An 18704-nucleotide genomic window follows, 5' to 3' on the forward strand; every position below is an offset into this window, starting at 1 on the left:
TTGAGGGATAAATAAAGTTCCTGGTGTGATCAGCCATTTAATACATTCCCAGAAGACATCTGTAGAGGCTTTCAAAGTTAACTTTCCTGTTTAATGATAACTCAAATGAATTGTGATGTTTTCAAGAGCTGGCTGGAGAAACATGGACTTCCTGAAGTCTTTTCTCAGTCTGGATAAGCCCGGAAATGGTGTTAGTTGAATTGGTTTGGAATATTCTCTTCCACAATGATTTTTTTTTTGGTGAATACTTCAGAGAAAGAAATAATTCAAAGGTTTATACAACTTCTTCATAGAAAAACTCCCCCCTCTCCTCCAGAAGTATTCAGATCTTACCAGTTTAATCTCCATTTTGCCTGCATCTTGCACAAATCCCAGTAAGTTGAAACTTCTGCTTCTTGCATTTATTTTGTGATGCTTTGTGGCTTCTTGTTGTGTAGAAGGGTCACTGATGAAGGTGATCCATAGTGTGACTGGGGAGGCCTTGTCATGAACAACAAAGTGGTTAACTTAGCTGGCTGCTGCTCGTTTGCAACAGCAGTTTTGTATTTACAGCATGTGATTCACAGATTAAACTGCTGGCAAATGTTGATACTACAGCTTCATCTTTGGTGTAAGTGTTCAGGCTTTTCTCCTTGTCACTTCTTGGTTTCCAACAGTTGCGTTATCAGGGGGTGAAACCTGGTTTCTTTCTCTGCTGTCAGAGGCGGTGGCAGACAGTTGTTAGCTTGGTGCTCCCTGCAAACACTGCCCCTCCACCTTGGAGGTGAATTTTTCTTTGTCCATTTTAAGGCCTTTGGGTAATAATATTAATGCTGTATTATGTCTATGAGGTTGGCTTTGGGGAATATTGCCTTATGTTTTGAAATAGTTGTGATTGGTTCATAACCCAGCATGTGTTTTAAAGGCTTGTAAGCTAGGTGAGCATAATTTATCATTGAATCATAGAGTAGTTAGGGTTGGAAAGGACCTTAAGATGATCCAGTTCCAACCCCCCTGCCATGGGCAGGGGCACCTCACACTGAAATATACGCATACATTATATGCAGCATCCTATTTGAAACTTGCATTCCTTGCTGCTCCCAGGTTAGAATCCTATTGACCTTTTGGAGGACTGAAATAAGAGCCTAAAGAATATTTTTCAAGATGTCTGTGGAAGGAGCTGGTGGGTGACACAACCTTTGGCAGAAGAAAACCCATATGTTAAACCCATGCATAAACCCCATCCTTAGTGAAAGGGTTTGCTATACTCCATTGTCTTTGGTCTGTCTTTATGATCTATAAGGAATTGGTTATCTTGCAGCTGTAAGAGAAAACAGATCTGCATTAGGCCAGATCAGGCAGAGGTGAGGCTGCCCCAGCCCCCTGCTCCAGGTCTGACCAGAGCTCAGCATGAGTTCCCAGTAGGGAAAAAGGGTTTTCTTGCTCAGAAAGAGTTAAGAATGGAATTTCCTAGGATAGTACCTGGGAGTAGCAGGGCAGGGGGTACGAGGAGCTTTCAGTCCGATACCCAAACAGTTTGTAAACTGTATCAAGATTGAAATAGTCAAATTCATCTATTTCTTTGGCTTTGTATAGTTGGCATTGATTTTAATGCTGGATTGGGGGGGGGGGGGTTTAATAGTACCAGCTTTTTTGTGAAGGGATTATCTGACTAAAACGTCTGCCCTGCTTTCCTTTTGCAATTCACTTTGCCCACAAAAGTCTTATTTGTCATCCGTAAAATAAATATGCTTTGTCAGAGAATACATTTGTCCTGTTACTAATTCACTTGATTTATTAGTGATATTACAGATTGCCCCTGTATTGCGAGAATACTTTCCAATTTGACTTTTGGACTGTAGTGAGCAAAAGAAATGGGTTTTTCTAATACCTGCTTTCCTATTGGAAATTAGGTTTTCTGGATGGGCAGTCATAAAAGCTAAGGCCAGTGAAACGGTGTCGGTAATAGATGTTTTCGAGTGAGCTATATTGGCAGTCAGATGATGGATCTCTAGGAACTTGAAGGTGACAGAAGGGAGCCAGTTTCTTTGAAAGTTCTCCTTGGAGTTGAGAAAGTGAAATGCTGTTGCGTAAGATCTCGTTTATTGAAGAATGTACAATTTCAGCAAACTGATTTGCTTTCACTTGTTGGTTTTGGGAGCTCCCGATTGTCTTCAATTATTTGCTTTCTTTTTTTCTTCTTAGTAAAACGCTTCCGAGAACCAAAGCATGAACGACGTCCCTGGAGGATATGGTATGTTTGTGCGTGCTTTATTCTTACTTTTGTTGTTTCTTGCATGTGTTAGAAATTGAAGGAAATGTTTTTTTTTGCGTATGATGGTTGAAGAAGAGAAAAGCGATGACAAGAAATCGGGGACTACCCGTGAGGAACAAAAACAAAATGCATGAGTCAATGCAGATCTCTTCTGCGTGTTTCTCTGCTAGTTCTTTCTTACTAAGCACTTCCAGGAATCTCTACAGAGATGTGCATTTAGGCATAAACCTTCAAGTTGTGCTTCTTCTGAAGGTGGAAACTTGGAGTTGCCCGGAGATGCATCTGAACATGTGCAAACTTCCATAAGCTTACAAGAAGCTCTCAGCTGGGCTTAAACAAAATTCCATGTTCTGTAGCTATCCTGCTATACATAATACAGAAAACAGTGCAATGAAAGATATAAATATATAAGCTATAAGAGAAGCAAGGTCTAAAAAGTAGATTTGTTTTTATTACTTCTTAAAGGTTGTTGGATTGTAGCAATGCCAGCACAGCCTGTACTAATTTTGAGACTGGGGTGAATGTTAAGCAGTCATTCCAGTTGTTGAAGAGTTCAGTGGTTTAAATTCATCTCGTACAATGCTGTTTTTCAAAACTAACCCTGACCTTTATTTTATTGAAAAAATAAATACAAAGTCTTGTGTACTGTGGCCTACATCAGCCTGAAATTCTGATAAGTGGGGTGATAACCCTTAATTTTTAAGCAATGAGTCTTGTTGTGGGACTTGCTTATTGTTATTTATAGTGTGGTATACTGATTAGATAAGGAACTCACTGGCTTCCTGCCTCATCAACACTCTGCTTTCTGTGTCATGCAATGAATGTAAGAGAATGAAGTTTAAGACAAAGTTATTAGGGAGGGGAGATGAATTCAGGCATAAAATGTTTGTATCTGTTGGGCGTTTGGATCTTTGTTTAGACCAGGAAACAACAGACAGAAGGGGTGTTGGTCTGTTATAAAGAACACACTCGTGCCTACAGAATACTTTTTACACAATCCCTTTATTTAACATCTAATGAAACATCCAATGAAACATCCACTGGGAGTTTTGGTTTTGTGCAAAGGGTGATGATAAAGGGTTGGAGTCAATACTGAATCAGTGCTTAAGTGCTTTTTTCTGGTTTTCCCTGAAAATAGCAAGCTATTTTCAAGGTTGTAATTCTTTTGTAGTGTGGTCTAAGCTGTTGTACTACAGATAAAAATCGGTGAGACCACTTCATGCTGTTGGCTGAAAGATGTTAGCTTTTTAGCAAGGTACTCTAGCTAAACGACTCATTATTAGTCAGCTATTAAACTGCTCACCAGCAAGCACATGATGAGGATGTTGGTTTTGTCCCTGCCATAAACTTGCTAAAAATGCATAAAGGGACTGAAGTATCTCATGAGACTGGGATCCTCATTGTTTACACAAGGTTATTAAAGACTTAGCTAGGTTTAGTGAGGATTAGCTCTTGAATAATACATATGATACCAAGAGGATATCTCTGGACTTGAAATTTACAATGGTAAGGTTTCAAGTTAGTATGATTTGGTTTATTGTTTGCAATGTTCCAGGGAAAAAAAGGGGGCAGAATTTAAAGTGGAACATTGTTAAACAAGCTAAATTCCGGGGCACTTCATCATTCTAGTGGTCTCATTTGAGGAAAACAAATGAATAATTGAGATGGAATTTTAATTAACATAAATTTGCAGTGTCTGGCTGTCATGTAAACGTTTTTGTCTGTCTTAAAAACTGTTTTGACTCCGTACAGGTTTTTAGATACTTCCAAGCAAGCCATAGGGATGTTATTCATCCACTTCGCAAATGTCTATTTATCAGACCTTACAGAAGAAGACCCCTGTTCACTGTAAGTGTTTAAATTCGGAATATTGGTCTTTATGGAAGCTCTGCAGTTGTGTTTGGTGGTGTACCTGGGCAATAATGCAAGACAGGGCTGAGCAACCTATTTTCATGGTAGAAATCACTTTCAAAAACCTGTGCCTTAACCTGAGTTAATCAAGGATCAGAGTTCTGCTCTTTTTAGTTCACAGCTGGCAGGACCTGAGAGAGGTGGTTTTTTTTTTGGGGGGGGGGGGGGGGGGGGGAGGCTGTCTATAGATATTTTAGACCAAGAGTAAACTCTTACTGCTTCTCCCCCTCCAGTTAATGAATGAGGATTTAGGATGCAGGCTGTAACATGAGTCTGCTGGAGGAGGTGCTAGGGACCAAAGGAAATGAATATGAAGTTGTGTCCGCTGACCTCCAGCTGTTCAATGCAACAAGACTTTAATAGAAAGTCAGGTTGCTTTCAAGGATCCTTAGCAAAAATCATTCATGCTTGTATTTTCTTCTAAACCCTACAGTAGCTACTGCAGTATTATTTCATTAGGTTAAAACAGGAAATATTGCTCTGCACCCAGGCAGTTAGTGCACAAATTAATCTTGCAATGTCACGCTTGGAGCAGTGTGACTAAGTAGATAAGCATTTCACTGTAGTATATTAAACCTGAAGATTTTATGACTAGGACCCTGCCAGGCTCTTTACAGGAGCTCCTGAAGCAAATGGTAATTGTTTGGGTTTGTTCTTTATAGGGCTTATGCTCAAAGAAGCTTACACGTTCCTGGTAATAGAAGCTGTGAAATTACTTTAAAAAGCCTGATAATGTGCCCTTTAAAAGCAATCCAGATCCTTCAATGGCATCTGCTCACTGTTGTCCTTTCCTAAACAAAGAAGCTACACAGCCCAAGGAAATGCTTGTGTTGCTTCACAAGCCTGTTTTATTTCTCTTATTCTTCCTCAGTTTCTTCTGCGTTCTTATACGCTATAAATCACCAAGTAAAACACTGCTTTTCTCTTCCCTCCATAAACCATTGTGGTGGGGAAAATGCCTTTGTTTTAACACAATAATGGTAAAGCTTAAATTATAATTGAGGGTTACAGTAATATCAGGCATCATTGTAGGATTTTCCCTTGCTTACCCTGATAGGTTTAAAAACTGGCAGGTGCAAATTGCTTTCATTCTGGTTTTATATATTGAAATATATATTTGAGGAAGCTTACCCCAGCTCGCCTAAAAGTGTCAGCGTTTAAAGGTAGAGCTCGAGTATTTTTAAATTGACAATAGCTGTGCTGTGTGCTGAGTTTTCAAAATGAAAGGCTTCCTAACGTGTTCCATTCTACACGTTTTAGTGCGCTCTACATAGCTTTATTTTCAAATGCACTTCATGTAAGTGTAACATGATACAGACCAAGAGGGTGAGGCAGAGAGCTGTTCTTCACTGTTCTCAGGGTAACAATATAATTTCTTGGACAAGGGCACAGGTCCTCCTTGTTAGCAGAAAAAATAGGATGTAGTATTAACCAAAGCCACTTGTGTTTCTTGGGAATATTATATTCTAAGTGCCAAGTGGGTCAAAATCAGTGAGTAAAAGCCATGTTTCTGTCTGTGACTTTAAATAGTAATAATGTTGCTGAGGAAATTCAAACATGGGTAGTTTTCTGTTCTTTCCTGGTTTGTAGTTTGTGGGCTGTTTTCAGAGCAAACCCAGAAAATGTACGTTTGGAAAGCATCATGGTTCAAAGCTTGGACAAAACCTACAATTGGAAGTTGCCATTTGGGTTTGGAAATGCAGTGCTGTAGTTCAGGCAGGTGTGTGATAATAGCAAAGCTGATAAAACATCTGTTGAAACACCTGGGTGGTTGGTTGAAGGATTTTAAGCAGAGCAAGCAAACAGCACCCTCCTTGTGTAGTGCAGGGTAGTGGGCTGGTTGTGCACGGCACACGGGGAAGGTTGTATGAACCCAGCCTTTTACTCACTGAACTCAGCCAAATGCATTTATCTGATAGTGGCAGCAGCTTTTGTTATCAGTGCCAGTGCCCCGGTGACACCTGAGCAGGGTTAATGCGGTGCATGACAGAATGAGCATGTTACCTACGTGTCCCGAGCCTGATGTGCTTGGGAATATCGGGCGTACTTGGCCTGCTCTGTAATTTGATGTGAAATAGGTGTTGGCACATCTCTTCTCCCTGCTCCTCATGGCTGCCTTACTGCTGTAGACTTAGAGCAGCCCCTTGTGGCCTTAGAATGACTTGTGTTCTTGTGAATGCTGCCGTTCCTCTGCCAAACCCTAAACTTTGGGTTTAATGTTTGTCCAATACGAAGTTCATTACAACTCCTATTAGAAAATAACTATTTTTATTTTATTTTCTGAAAGTTTATGGGTAAGTCTTGGCCGAATAAGGGCATGAGCGCTTCATTTGTATTCGTGAGCTGCTCTTGAATGGGATTTTGGGGGTCAGAGCAACTGCTCCTTTACTGATCTGAACGCACATACCCTTTCTTTGCTTTCCATTTTCTCCTAGTTTTGTCTGCAGGGATTTGCTCCACAGCTAGCAAAAGCCCACAGTTCTCTGATTTGCTATTTTTATCTGTGCAGATAAGTTCCTATAGCTCTAGAGTTTACCTTAACTGTTTGGAATTACCAAACAAGAATCTTAGTAGCAGGGATTTACTGTGTGTCTTATAGTTAGCTCTTTCTCCCCTGCTGTTTCATTCAGTACATTTGGTGATAGCAAATAAAAACCAGACTCACTTACAAAATGCTCTGAATTTCAGGTGAACCATTTAATGAACTTAAGAATTAATTTGAAACTCGTAGTGATCTCCAGTTGCTTGAAGCAGAAGTAAGATTCCTTTTCCTCTTCTTCCTTTAATTTTGCTCAGATGCAGGCTTTCCATGCAGAGTGACCTGAGCAACGGTGAAATGGAAATCTGGATTTAATTTAAAGGAGTAAAATTAATATTGGCATTTATACAGAGTACATAGGTGCACACATGAAAATAGAGGCTGGAGCTTAACATTGACAGAAACAAAATATTGAGACTCTGCTAAGCCTGTTTAAATTTTAGGCTAATAATGTCACTATGGACGCTGGTAAATTATTACTTTCGATATTCTGGCTTCTCAACATATGTACAGATCTTCTAGCCATCACGGTGTTAAAATACCCTAAACCTTGAATAAAATGGACCCTGCTCCTTGTTTTCTTTTGCATTTTTCCTTTCAGGTACCTTATCAACTTCTTGTTAGATGCCACATTAGGGATGCTGTTAATCTACATTGGTATACGTGCAGTCAGCAGCATTGTGGAGTGGCAGCAGTGGGAGTCCCTTCGCTTTGGTGAATATGGTAAATGTTTCTGTTCTTGCACTGAAATGACTTTCAGGATGGAATCTCAGAATATTTCAGCTAATGGTTAACTCATCTTAAAATCGTTAAACAGTGATTATAATGGTCACCTTAACATTTGACTTCTCATAAGGGTTCTTTTAAGTTCTGTATCTCGGCATGCATCTTCTGCGTTAGAAAGCTCAGCAACTCTCTAAGCATTTAGCAAGTTCACACCAACTGCTTGAACATCCTTTTTATTTTCTGGGAGTGGTGAACAAATTGCGATAGTGGCTGATGTCGTGGAAAAAAGAACAGCCTGATACATTTACTCTGAAGCACTTTTAAATAAATGATAGGTGGAAGGTCATTTCCTATTAAAGCCTTCACTGAACCGCATGCCATTGTCTGATGATATGGGCTAAGAGCTCTGCCAGCCCTCTTTAAAATGAACAGCCACGTACCTTCAGTGAAGAGAATGGCAGGATGACCTGTGCTTGTCTTAAAGTAGTGATCACTCAAACTCCTGCATGCAGGGTTTGTATCATTGATGAAAAATGCATGTCTTTCGAGCAGGCTAGGGAATAGGCTAGTGAAATCACTTTCACATGAAGCTGTGGGGTTTATCTTCTGTTATGTTAGCCATGGAAGTCCACTGATGTGCACAGGTTGTGGATTTGCAGGTGCAAATGAGTATCATACACATCAACATTTAATTCTGTTCAACCTGGTATTTTCAGATTGCTTAGTCTGGCTGGTGGGGAATGGAAGTTCTGTATAGATGCTAAAAATTACATTTGAAGCTCCTTGAGATAGGAATGGGTGGAGAGATTGCCTCATAAGACAGCAGTTATGGCTCTTCATCAGAGAGAAACAAATAAAAATTCCCTATGGTTTGGGAGAAAAAAAAGATAAGTAAAAGCTTTCATAGCAATTCCATAGTTATCGGTGGTAGGCTTTCAGGATCTGTAGGTTTCTTCGGTTTTAATGATCCTAAGTGGCTGACAGAATTAAGAATAAGTAAGTAAAGGCCTTGCCAAGATGAACTATTTCAAGAGCTTGGGAAGTTTACAACTGAATAGCATTAACTGCTATTTGCTTTAATGCCAGAGGTTTAAAATAGTGGTGATGACAAGCATCTATCTTAGGAGAAATAACTGTATACACCATTAGGGCTTTTTTTCTTCTTTTTTCTTAGATTTATGTAGATTTAATGTGTATCTTTTAGGGTAACATTTGTGGCCATTCAAGCTGTTTAAATCAGCAGTGTCACAACTCTGGTTATCTGCTTTTTATTGCCACACGCCACAGTCCAGTATATACACTCTTTTCTTTGGCCTGGTGAACATCTGACTCTTCATGGAACTGATTCAGAGAGCAGAAACTTCACCATATGTAGAAGAGTAAATAGTTCCCCCAGATCAGTCTCCAGACTTGGGTCTCTAAGGGTTTAAATAAGCAGCAATGCCCAGGGAAGGGAAAAGGGCAAGGAAAGGGCTGAGACACTGTTGTGATACCCCTTCTGACAGAGCTTTGAGACTGTTGCCCAAAGTCCTATTTTCTGATAGCTGGTTGGATTGAAGCCATTTAAAGACAGATTATAGCCCATATAAAACTGGCTTTCCACTCAGAGTAAAGAAACTTGGTGTATCTATTAAAATTATACATAGGTGTTTGTAATCACATCAAATACCAGATTTTATTTCTTCCTAAGAAATAGCATTCTGTTTTTTTTTTTTCTGTAGTCTGTTCTCATTTTCATGTCCTTCTAACAAGAAGAAGTCTGTGTGGATGGGAAGATATGGGGAGTGTATTCATTCTGTCTCTTACTGACTTCAAAAATGAACCTGATTTTATTTTAATTAGCTGTGAGGCATCTGTGAATGGAGCAACTCAGCCCTTAAAATCAACAAGGGAACCTTGTTACTTGTGTTCTGTGGTGGAGGTGGGCTGCAACTGCTCTGTTATTATCATTCTGAATCAGAAGATCTTGTTTATCAAGCCAGGCACAGCTACAGGTTGGGCAGAGAAGAAATTCAGAGCAGGCCTGCAGAGAAGGACTTGGGGGTGTTGGTTGATGAGAAAATGAACATGAGCCAGCTGCAGTGTGTGCTCACAGCCCAGAAACCAACCGTATCCTGGGCTGCATCCAAAGGAGCGTGACCAGCAGGTCGAAGGAGGTGATCCTGCCCCTCTGCTCTGCTCTTGTGAGACCTCACCTGGAGCATTGTGTGCAGTTCTGGTGTCCTCAATACAAAAAGGACATGGAACTGTTGGAACAAGTCCAGAGGAGGCCACGAGGATGATCAGGGGCGGGAGCACCTCCTGTATGAAGACAGGGTGAGAAAGTTGGGGCTGTTCAGCCTGGAGAAGAGAAGGCTGCATGGAGACCTCATAGCAGCCTTCAAGACTATTCTTAGGGACTGTAGTGGTAGGACAAGGGGTAATGGGTTCAAACTTAAACAGGGGAAGTTTAGATTGGATCTAAGGAGGAAATTCTTTCCTGTGAGGGTGGTGAGGCACTGGAATGGGTTGCCCAGGGAGGTTGTGAATGCTCCATCCCTGGCGGTGTTCAAGGCCAGGTTGGACAGAGCCTTGGGTGAGATGGTTTAGTGTGAGGTGTCCCTGCCCATGGCAGGGGGTTGGAACTGGATGACCTTAAGGTCCTTTCCAACCCTAACTATTCTATGATTCGAAGTATTTCTGTGTGTGTGTGTAAGCTACGTATGAAACTGTCTGAGTCCTCTTTACTTAGTTGTTCTTTCCAATATCAGATCATTTTATTAGTGACTCTTTTCTGTATCTTCATTAACGTGCTGTCCCAGCCTTAGTGTGTTGGTGTTTTAATCAAGCCATCATAAAGACTATTAAAAACCATATTGTAAATCTGATTTCTGTTAATCATGTGGGAGAGCCTTCTGGTATAAAGACAAATAGCAGATGGAAAGTTATTGGTAATGGCTGTGAGGTTAGTAGGGTTAGACTATGTTAGAAATCTGCCTGAAAGGACAAGTTGCATTGGATTGTTTGCTGCCCTGTTAAATACTGCTGTTGCTTCTGATGTAACAACCTTCATGTCACCAGTTTATTTAAAATTTTTCCCTTTGCCCCCAAGAAAACTTATTTTTCATAAGATTATTTAAAATAATGAAGTAGGGTAGAAGAGGGAGCTAAAGTTTAGTCCTGTGGGGTCGCAAGTGTATTTAGACTTAGTATTTTGAAATGAAATACGGATGTTTAGCATGCATGGGTGGTGAAGGCTCTGCTTGTTGAGAGGTATCGGAAACTTGTGGTGTTTTGTCTGAAGTGGTAAAGTCAAGTCCTCAGCTTGGAGATCAGAGTGACTTAGTTTGTTTGCAAGCAGGGGCAAACAGCAGTCCCGTGTCTCCCCCACACCCCTAACAAGTTTCTTCTTGTGATTGAGCCATGTTTATGTTTCTAGAGCCTAAATAATCATTTGTCTCAAGTTAATTCTCACTGTGAGCTCATTTCCCTTCTTAGCTCTATTACTTGATCCCTGGTGATTCACTACTTGAAGCTGTCACAAAAATAGCAGTGTCCTGCTGGCTTTAAAAGCCTCTTCTTTATATGGAGGACAGTTTTTCAACATAAATGCCTCAAGGAAAGAATAGATACCAGATACCAGCATTCATAAATGGCTGCTGTTTGTACCGCAAAGCAGCGCTGCACGCTCATTTCTGAACAAAGTAGCATGGCACTCCCTCCAGGGCTTTTTTATGTCAGCATTTAAAAGTATTAGATTTGTCTTCATATTTCCAGTTTTGTGATTTCAGATTCCTTACATCAGCAGCTGGATTTTAATAGAAGTGCAAAATCAGTTAATATGTTTGAGTATGTAAAGAACAGTCATGATCTGTAGCAAGAAGAATGTTCCCTGCATTCTCCTTCCCTTCTTGTCTTAGGCTGCTTTAGCTGCTGTGAGTAGAAAACAGGTGACCAAATCCCTCTTGGGGACAACGAGCTCTATTGGCAGCTAAATTGTGCTGTGGTCTCTTTCCTTGTCCTTGCTTCTCAGATGGCAAAGCTTAGAAATTGCCTTTGATGCATCTCTTCCCTCCTAGCTCTTTGTGACTTGCAGAGCCGTATGGGGTAGATGGGACTTACTTTAAAACTTCTGTAATTTATTTTGGAGTAGTTCTGTGATTTGGCATTTTCTTGAGAAAGCTTCTTGGGATTTGAGCAACAGAGAGAAGTTCCAGGACAGAAGAATCACAGGTATTTTGTTCAAGAGCTGTCTGTAAACATGAACTTGCAAAGTGGCTGATGCAGGTAGCTTATGCTACTACAGACTAGTTTTTCTCTGCCCAGCAGTTGCCACTGAAGATTCAACGTTTCTTTGGTTTCAGTCTTTATGCACTTTTTCTTGCAGTAAGATTTCTTCTGACTTGCTGTTTTATTCTAGACATGTAGTTCATACGTGACTGGTATAAAATCAGAATTTGAGAGACTGTCAGACTTTAGAAAGTGGAGCTTTATGGTTTCAGCAGGAGCATTGTAATTTGAATCTTTGAATGTACAAATGTCGCAGATATTCTTGGGAGCACCTCCTTGGTGATGTTATTAACTTCCACTTTTCCCCTTGAATTGCACAGTTTATAAAATGGTAAAAAAAAGCTTGGTTGGAAATTTTCTCCAGAGATCACCTGATTCAGCCTCCTGCTTGAAGCAGGGTTAACTTCAAAGCTGCAGCAGGTTGTTCAGGGTGGCTCCAGTCCAGCGTTTAATTTATCCATGGTTTAATATTTAAGAACCCTTTTGAGTAACCTACTCCAGTGCTTAACCATTGCCCCTGTGAAAGCTTTTTTGCTTTCTGTCAGCGTTGTACATGCACCCATCCAATCCGTATCTCCTCAACTTACCTACAGGGGTGCTTTCGGGAAGTTGTCAAAAGATTTGGTAAATTCAAAGTAAAGAACACCCCTGTGTCCCTGCTTGTAGTTAGAGCTGAGAGATCATTTTGTAGAAGCAGTAGGGCACACAAAACCCTTAGGTAGAATGTAACATATGCAATGTCTAATTTCAGTCATACACCAAGGAAAACAGACAACCCTCCCCACAAAACCGCCACTGAACAAAACGTTCACTGGCGATAGCACACAACACTCTTAATACAGAGTTTCACAATTCCTGGACGTTCAGAAATCTCATGTGACAGAGTTGGAATAGGTGCAAATTGCTATAGCTGTCTGTGCTTTTATAAATGAAATACAGGTTGGAAAAGAGCTTAGAATAAACCGGTAAAGTTTCAGTGGTAGATCTGTAGCTAAAGGTAGTTAATAAAGCTAGAGAATGCTAATAAAAATGTGGAGTATAGAAATTAATTGCTAAGCTGTAATTCTCAAATCTGATTCAGGCCTTGTGTCTTCAGCAGAATCACAGTTGCTCAGCTTAGATACTGATGGTTCCCTTCTTCAATTTTCTAACTTTTTTTTTAAACAGAAGCTATAAACTCTGGTGTATAACAGCAAAACTTGAACATTTAAACCATTTCCCTCTTGGGCCATTGAGTGTTGATCGCTAGCTCTTACTGTAAAACTTGTTTAGAAAGTTCTCTTTGGTTTGGACCCCAGTCTGATTCATGTTTTTCTTCATAGCATTTAAGCAGCAAACAGTAACTCTCAAGACTGTTACCAGGTATTAATACTGAAAGCCTTTCAGAAATATTTCAGAAAAGGAAGTAGCAACTCTCCACTCTGCATTCCAAATACATAAAAGCATCTGAATTTTATTTAATTGTTCATCCCCAGACCGTGAGTTTTAAGCTGGCTTTGAAGATGTGGAAGCTATTGTGAAGAACAAAGAGCTAACACCTCCCTCCAAAGCTTCCTTTTGGTTTCCAGTGAAGTGCTGCTTTAACCTCACCTGCGAAGCTTGCTGGGCTTATCAGTCCTCTTTTATCCCTTTATTTTTTTGTCCTTTCCTCTCTCATTGCTTTCATAGTAGTCTACATAAGTTTTCATGTTCAAATATTTGTTGTTCTGTCCTGACAGATAACTTAATAGACTCAGGTTTTCACTCTGCCACAATGAGTGCTGTAGAGTTTCAGACCCTTTCAGATTGAAACTAAAATGTGATCATCTTAATTTTTTTGTTCAGTTGAATTCTTCATAGCATCTCTTGCATCTGTTGCTTCAGTTATGATTGGTTAGTTATGGTAACCAACTTTGTAGAGAGAAAAAAATATGTTTAAGGTAGCACTGGGAGAACAGCAGAAATCTTCACCTTTCTGCTTAGACTAAAGGGATATATGTTTTTCTTCAGCTATGTTTCCCTATTAAGAAACTTAATGCTTCATGGTAGAGGGTCAAGAATAACAATTTGATGAGAAACAAAAGTAACACAGCCATGTCTGTCTTGCTTTCATCAGCATTATGTAAAACAATGAGCGTATAACCAGGTACTGCTGAACTGGATAAAGTCCTGTTACATTCAGGTTCTAACTGATAGTTTCTGCAAGTTGTGGTGAGGCTGAGGGAGGGGAAGGAGCAGCACCAAGGAGACTGGAGAAGGCACTTTAAGAGGACATAGCTGCCCTGCCTCTTCTTATACTGCTTATCTAAAATGTTTACTGTGAAGTCAAATCAACCCTGTGCATATATAGAACCTTTCTTCTTTCCTGCAGGTGACCCACTGCAGTGCACTGCTTGGGTGGGCCAATGTGCTCTGTACATATTGATTATGACATTTGAGAAAACCATCATCATTATAGTGCTGCTTATACCTCAGTGGAAAGAGGTTTGTATTTTTACAGCATTTTACAGACACGAATTTCAGGTGGAAGCTGTAAAGCAATAGACTTCTAATAGTGTTTATTGGTTTGGCTCAAGCATCATAACTATCTACAGTCAATGCCATGTAACTCTGGTACTGGTATGTTGGTTTTGTTGGATTAGGACACTAGTTAAGGCTACTACTTCGGCTTTCTGGCATCCATTGCCAGGAGCATCCCACCATATTTTGGAGGGGGTTTTATATACTGCAGTATCTAAAATTTTATTCTCTCTCCTTGTCTGAGTGCTCTTGAAGCCCCAAAGTTATTCTTCTTTTTCTTAATTCTTTAACCCTTACTTACAGCTATTTTGGATTTGCAGTATTTTAACGGATTTTCCTTGCTTGACCTTTTTAATAGATGTAGACTGTGCGATGGATTAGTGAAGCCATTGCTGATAACGAATAATTTTGACAGAATGTGGGCAATGTATTACTCAAAGTAATAGTGCCTAGTGTTATAGCCCATTAAAACCAGTGAGTCCTATTGTGCGTTCTGGACTACTTTGGGACCCATCTTGTGTGTTTTGTAAATCTCTGTTCTGTTTATGAATTCTGTTCCTGGGGAACGTGCAGCTCTGAAATGTTCGGGATGATTCCAACACAGCTTTTCAGACTTCTGTAAACAAACGTGACAGAGAGAAGTTTCTTGCCAGCCCCGCTTAGTATCTGTGGTGATTTATAAGCTGTCCTCAGTACTTTCCTTTTCTGCAAAGCTGTCCTTTTTTGGTTCATATGAATTGTTTCTGTAGCAATAGCTGGTACATGAACAATTGCACTTACTAATCCAGTTATGTGCACATGCTGCTATGATTTGAACTTGATCCTTTTCTTTTCACAGGTAGCTTTATTGAACCCTATAGAGAACCCCCAGCTGGAGCTGGCTATCGTCATGCTGATAGTTCCCTTCTTTGTTAATGTTAGTACAACTTTCATGCTTCTGTGAGATGTTTACTTGGATATCTTTCAGCCGTGTGTTTGTTAGTTAACATTAGTCCTTAAAGCACAGTGTACCTTGGTGCTTAAGTTCTCAAGAGGAAGGGTGTTAAAGAATGAATAAGATGTCTGGCTACGTAGATTTTACAAAGCTGAAATCCATATTAAGCCAAGTAACCAGGCTCAGGAGAGGTGCAGAAATGCTTCTTTGGCATGATGACTTCAGTAGATTGAATGTAATACTGAAATACTGCCATAGAGGTTATAAAATTACAATGAAATTTGTTTTGGGAAACAGTTGGTCTATGGATAGCTGTTCTGTGAAGTATCCTGTGTCTGACCATAGCAAATAGTGGCTGGCCTATGACAGAGCAGAAGAAAAGGGCAAGTGAGCAGTCATCCTTCCCAAAGTAAACTCTCCTAGCAATCTGGGATTTAGGGCCTAGAACCAGAGGTGGTGGGTGTCCTTGTATTTAATAACTGCCGGTGTGTTTTCTTTTCTTTCATCGGTTTGTTCAAGCATTGATTTTATCCTTTGAGAACCTAAAGTCTGTTGTGCTAAGACGTCTGTCTAAACCGGCCACATTTCTACGTGAAAAGTTAATATATGATCACTCTGAATAACAGCTACTTTTCTTATTTTCTTCTGTCCTATAAAGGAATAAAGTAGCTGTTTTCTAGAGCATTCATGCAGTGTGTAATCAGCTATGCCTGTAAAAGATTGTACCTGTTTGGCCAGTTCACAATTTTTGCCAAGTTTTCCTAATTCTATCCAAATACTGACTAAATGAACATGTACTACTCTGAGGAACACTGAACTGTCGCTTCTCCCTTGTCCTTAACAGGCATTAATGTTCTGGGTAGTAGATAATTTTCTTATGAAGAAAGGGAAGACAAAAGCTAAACTTGAAGAAAAGGAAGCAGGACAAGATTCAAGAAATGGAAGTAAAGTCCGATACAGGAGAGCAGCATCACATGAAGAGTCAGAGTCAGAAGTATGTACAGTTAATTATTGCAATTAATACAGTATCAATCCAGTTCATCCCTCATGTACTTCTAATGGTAGTTCCTAGCATTTGCAGTTGAAATCCAGTTCAGCAGAATGGCATTGTTGCACCACTAATGGTAGTTATCTTCTCTCCAGACGAGCAGGAAGACATCATAATATGTGTGAATATCAGAGGTGAACTGTGTTACAGATGCTTCTGAGAAAGCCCACACAGAATACAAAACTAATAGACAATTCTAGCTTAGAGAGTTTAAAGCTTAAAGAGAAGAAGCTGGTGGAGGCAACTGTCCTGACTTTGGAGAAGTATTTATATCCTTGCTTTAGCATAATTTTGTTTTAAATTATATTAAGTGGGCAGTTTTCAGTTCAGATGAATGATGTGTGGTATCTTGGAAGGTAAGTTGTTTTAGCTTTAGGTGGTTAACATAACTTTTCTGTGTTACAGACAGTACTATTTATATGGGGTTTTCTTTATCAGTTCTTTGGGTTTAGAGTCAGTGACTTTAGTAGACATTAATACATATGCATCTTTCTTTGAAATATACTAGAGGTTCCAGAGGGGATGTCTGATGTTGTTTGATGGTACTGACAGTAAAGCCAAACTGTGTTCTGTAAGCTTGCTCTTGAGTAAACAATAAGGTACTTTGCAAGCATGAAAAAAGGTTAAAAGTAGAACGAAGAAAGGGTGTGACTTTGATCCATGTTACTCAGAAGCTGTAATTTGTTTTTAGATCCTTATTTCAGCAGACGATGAGATGGAGGAATCAGATGCTGAAGAGGACTTGCGTAGACTGACCAACTTAAAACCCATTAAAAAGAAGAAGCATCGCTTTGGTCTGCCTGTATGACAAATTCCCTGACCTGTGTATTTGCAGGTTTCATGGCAAAAACTTCAGTCGGTGGCGTTTAATGTTGCAATTGCGTCTCCCTTTTCATACAAAGTGACTTAAAAGCAAGGTCTACCAACAGAACGCAGATGGTTGGAAGGCTTCCAGTTCAGTTGCACTACAGACACACTGACCAATATGCAAGAATGTGTTTCCATCATGTGTGAAAAATACAGCGTTGTTAAGGACTAGTCGCTAAGGGGATTTGTATCTGACACATCAGAGAAGATCCCAGGAAGCAGATGCAGCAATCTTTCACTTGTGGTTACCGATGGTGCAGTTTAAGATGTTCTCGAAAAGGCATCAGAATCAACTAAGTTAAAGGAGTGTGTTTTATTACTAAAACTGGCTTTTGCAGCATAATTCCTAGAGCAGAATAGTTTATGGTTACAAGCTGTAACTTAATGTTATTTTTTTAAGTACAAATGTTTACTTGCTACCGGGTACCTATGGAACTAATAGGTGGAACAAAGATTTTTTTCCAAGTCTCCTCAAATCTATTTGACTATTTTATATTTAAGTTATATTTTCATACAGTTGTATTTAAAGATTCTCTTTGTCAGAAAAAAGGGTGCAGTTCCCTTTTTTTGTGCAGAGCAGGTCAAAAGATTTGTAGTAAAAATCTTATTTATCCTTGTGTCCTGGTTTAAGACAAAGGGATTGCAGAGAGAAGAGCTCTGTCAGTGCTGAAGTCACCAAATACCACAAAAAAATGCAGTTCTAAGTGTGCTTCTGACCACATAATTTGACAATACCTTTTTTAATAGGAGGTGGTGTTTGCATATTTGACAAACGTGCACTTTAGTGTATAACAAAAATCTGTTGTGATAGGTTATTTGTGAAACTAGTATCTATGGATGACTGTAATTATTTGTTTCTGCAAGTCTCTTGTGCATACCTCTCAAATGACCCAGAAGAGATGGAACGTTCCTTATGCTTTTTGTTATATAGGGCCCATGGTACAAGACGGTGACCTGACTGAAGCAGTTGTGCTGTAATATCGCAACTAATTCTGTTCCTTGATTTTTGTTGGAAAAGCAGTCTTCTTTTTAATATCCTGAAAAAAGATTTCTCCTGTTTAATTTCCATAAAGTCTGATAATCCTTTAGTCCTTAAGAAAACCCCCAAGAGGTATAACACAATTGTTACTCCAGAATTCCTGTGATTTTCAGTGTCTGTCTTCTCGTAACTGACAACACGTGCTGATCTGAAACCTAGCAAGCATGTTTTCAGTGACATCCTTTAGCTTTGCATGTTTTCTCAATGATTGTTTCTGACAGCTTTCCTTGCTCAGTTAAACCTTGTGCAGGACAAGGTGATGTGTCAAAGAGGTGACAACAGACCTTAACTGCAAATCTGTTGTAGTATCTGGACATCAGAAATGATCCAAGCCTTAAACCAAACAGTTTCATTGGAAAACTGCTCAGAACTTTTTAAGATTTTTTACATTTTTTTATAGATTTACTAGGTCTTAATGTGATTTATTATCCAGACCACTTAAACGGGCCTTAGTAAATACTGAACTGTGCGCTCCCGTACCTATTTTCACTACTCCAGCATTGCTTTCCATTGCTTGGCTGCTGAGGTGACCAGAGTGCTCTGAGACTTCAGGTGCCCAGCCAGCTAGACGGGACATTTTACCAACCCTAATATTTGCTCGTTTAGTTGAGCTACTGA

The 18704-nt window shown here is 39.7% G+C and overlaps 1 protein-coding gene across 2 annotated transcripts in view; it reads left to right on the forward strand.

Moving 5' to 3' along the window:
• The window catches only part of STIMATE (STIM activating enhancer), a 33226-nt gene extending 15078 nt beyond the window's left edge, over nt 1–18148 (forward strand). The window contains exons 2-8 of one of the 2 annotated variants that reach the window (XM_061458347.1): nt 2185–2233; nt 4007–4102; nt 7306–7427; nt 14050–14162; nt 15037–15114; nt 15977–16126; nt 16872–18148. In XM_061458347.1, the coding sequence (XP_061314331.1) occupies nt 2185–2233; nt 4007–4102; nt 7306–7427; nt 14050–14162; nt 15037–15114; nt 15977–16126; nt 16872–16988 (725 nt within the window). In that variant the 3' untranslated portion in view covers nt 16989–18148. The remainder of the gene's footprint in view (nt 1–2184; nt 2234–4006; nt 4103–7305; nt 7428–14049; nt 14163–15036; nt 15115–15976; nt 16127–16871) is intronic. The other variant, XM_061458348.1, reaches the window with a different exon arrangement.
• Nucleotides 18149–18704: the final 556 nt, after the last annotated feature.

Source organism: Pezoporus flaviventris, unplaced genomic scaffold, assembly GCF_033815535.1.
Source record: "Pezoporus flaviventris isolate CSIRO_AGI_PZ_B2104156 unplaced genomic scaffold, CSIRO_AGI_Pfla_v1 ptg000026l, whole genome shotgun sequence".
Lineage (NCBI taxonomy): Eukaryota > Metazoa > Chordata > Aves > Psittaciformes > Psittacidae > Pezoporus > Pezoporus flaviventris.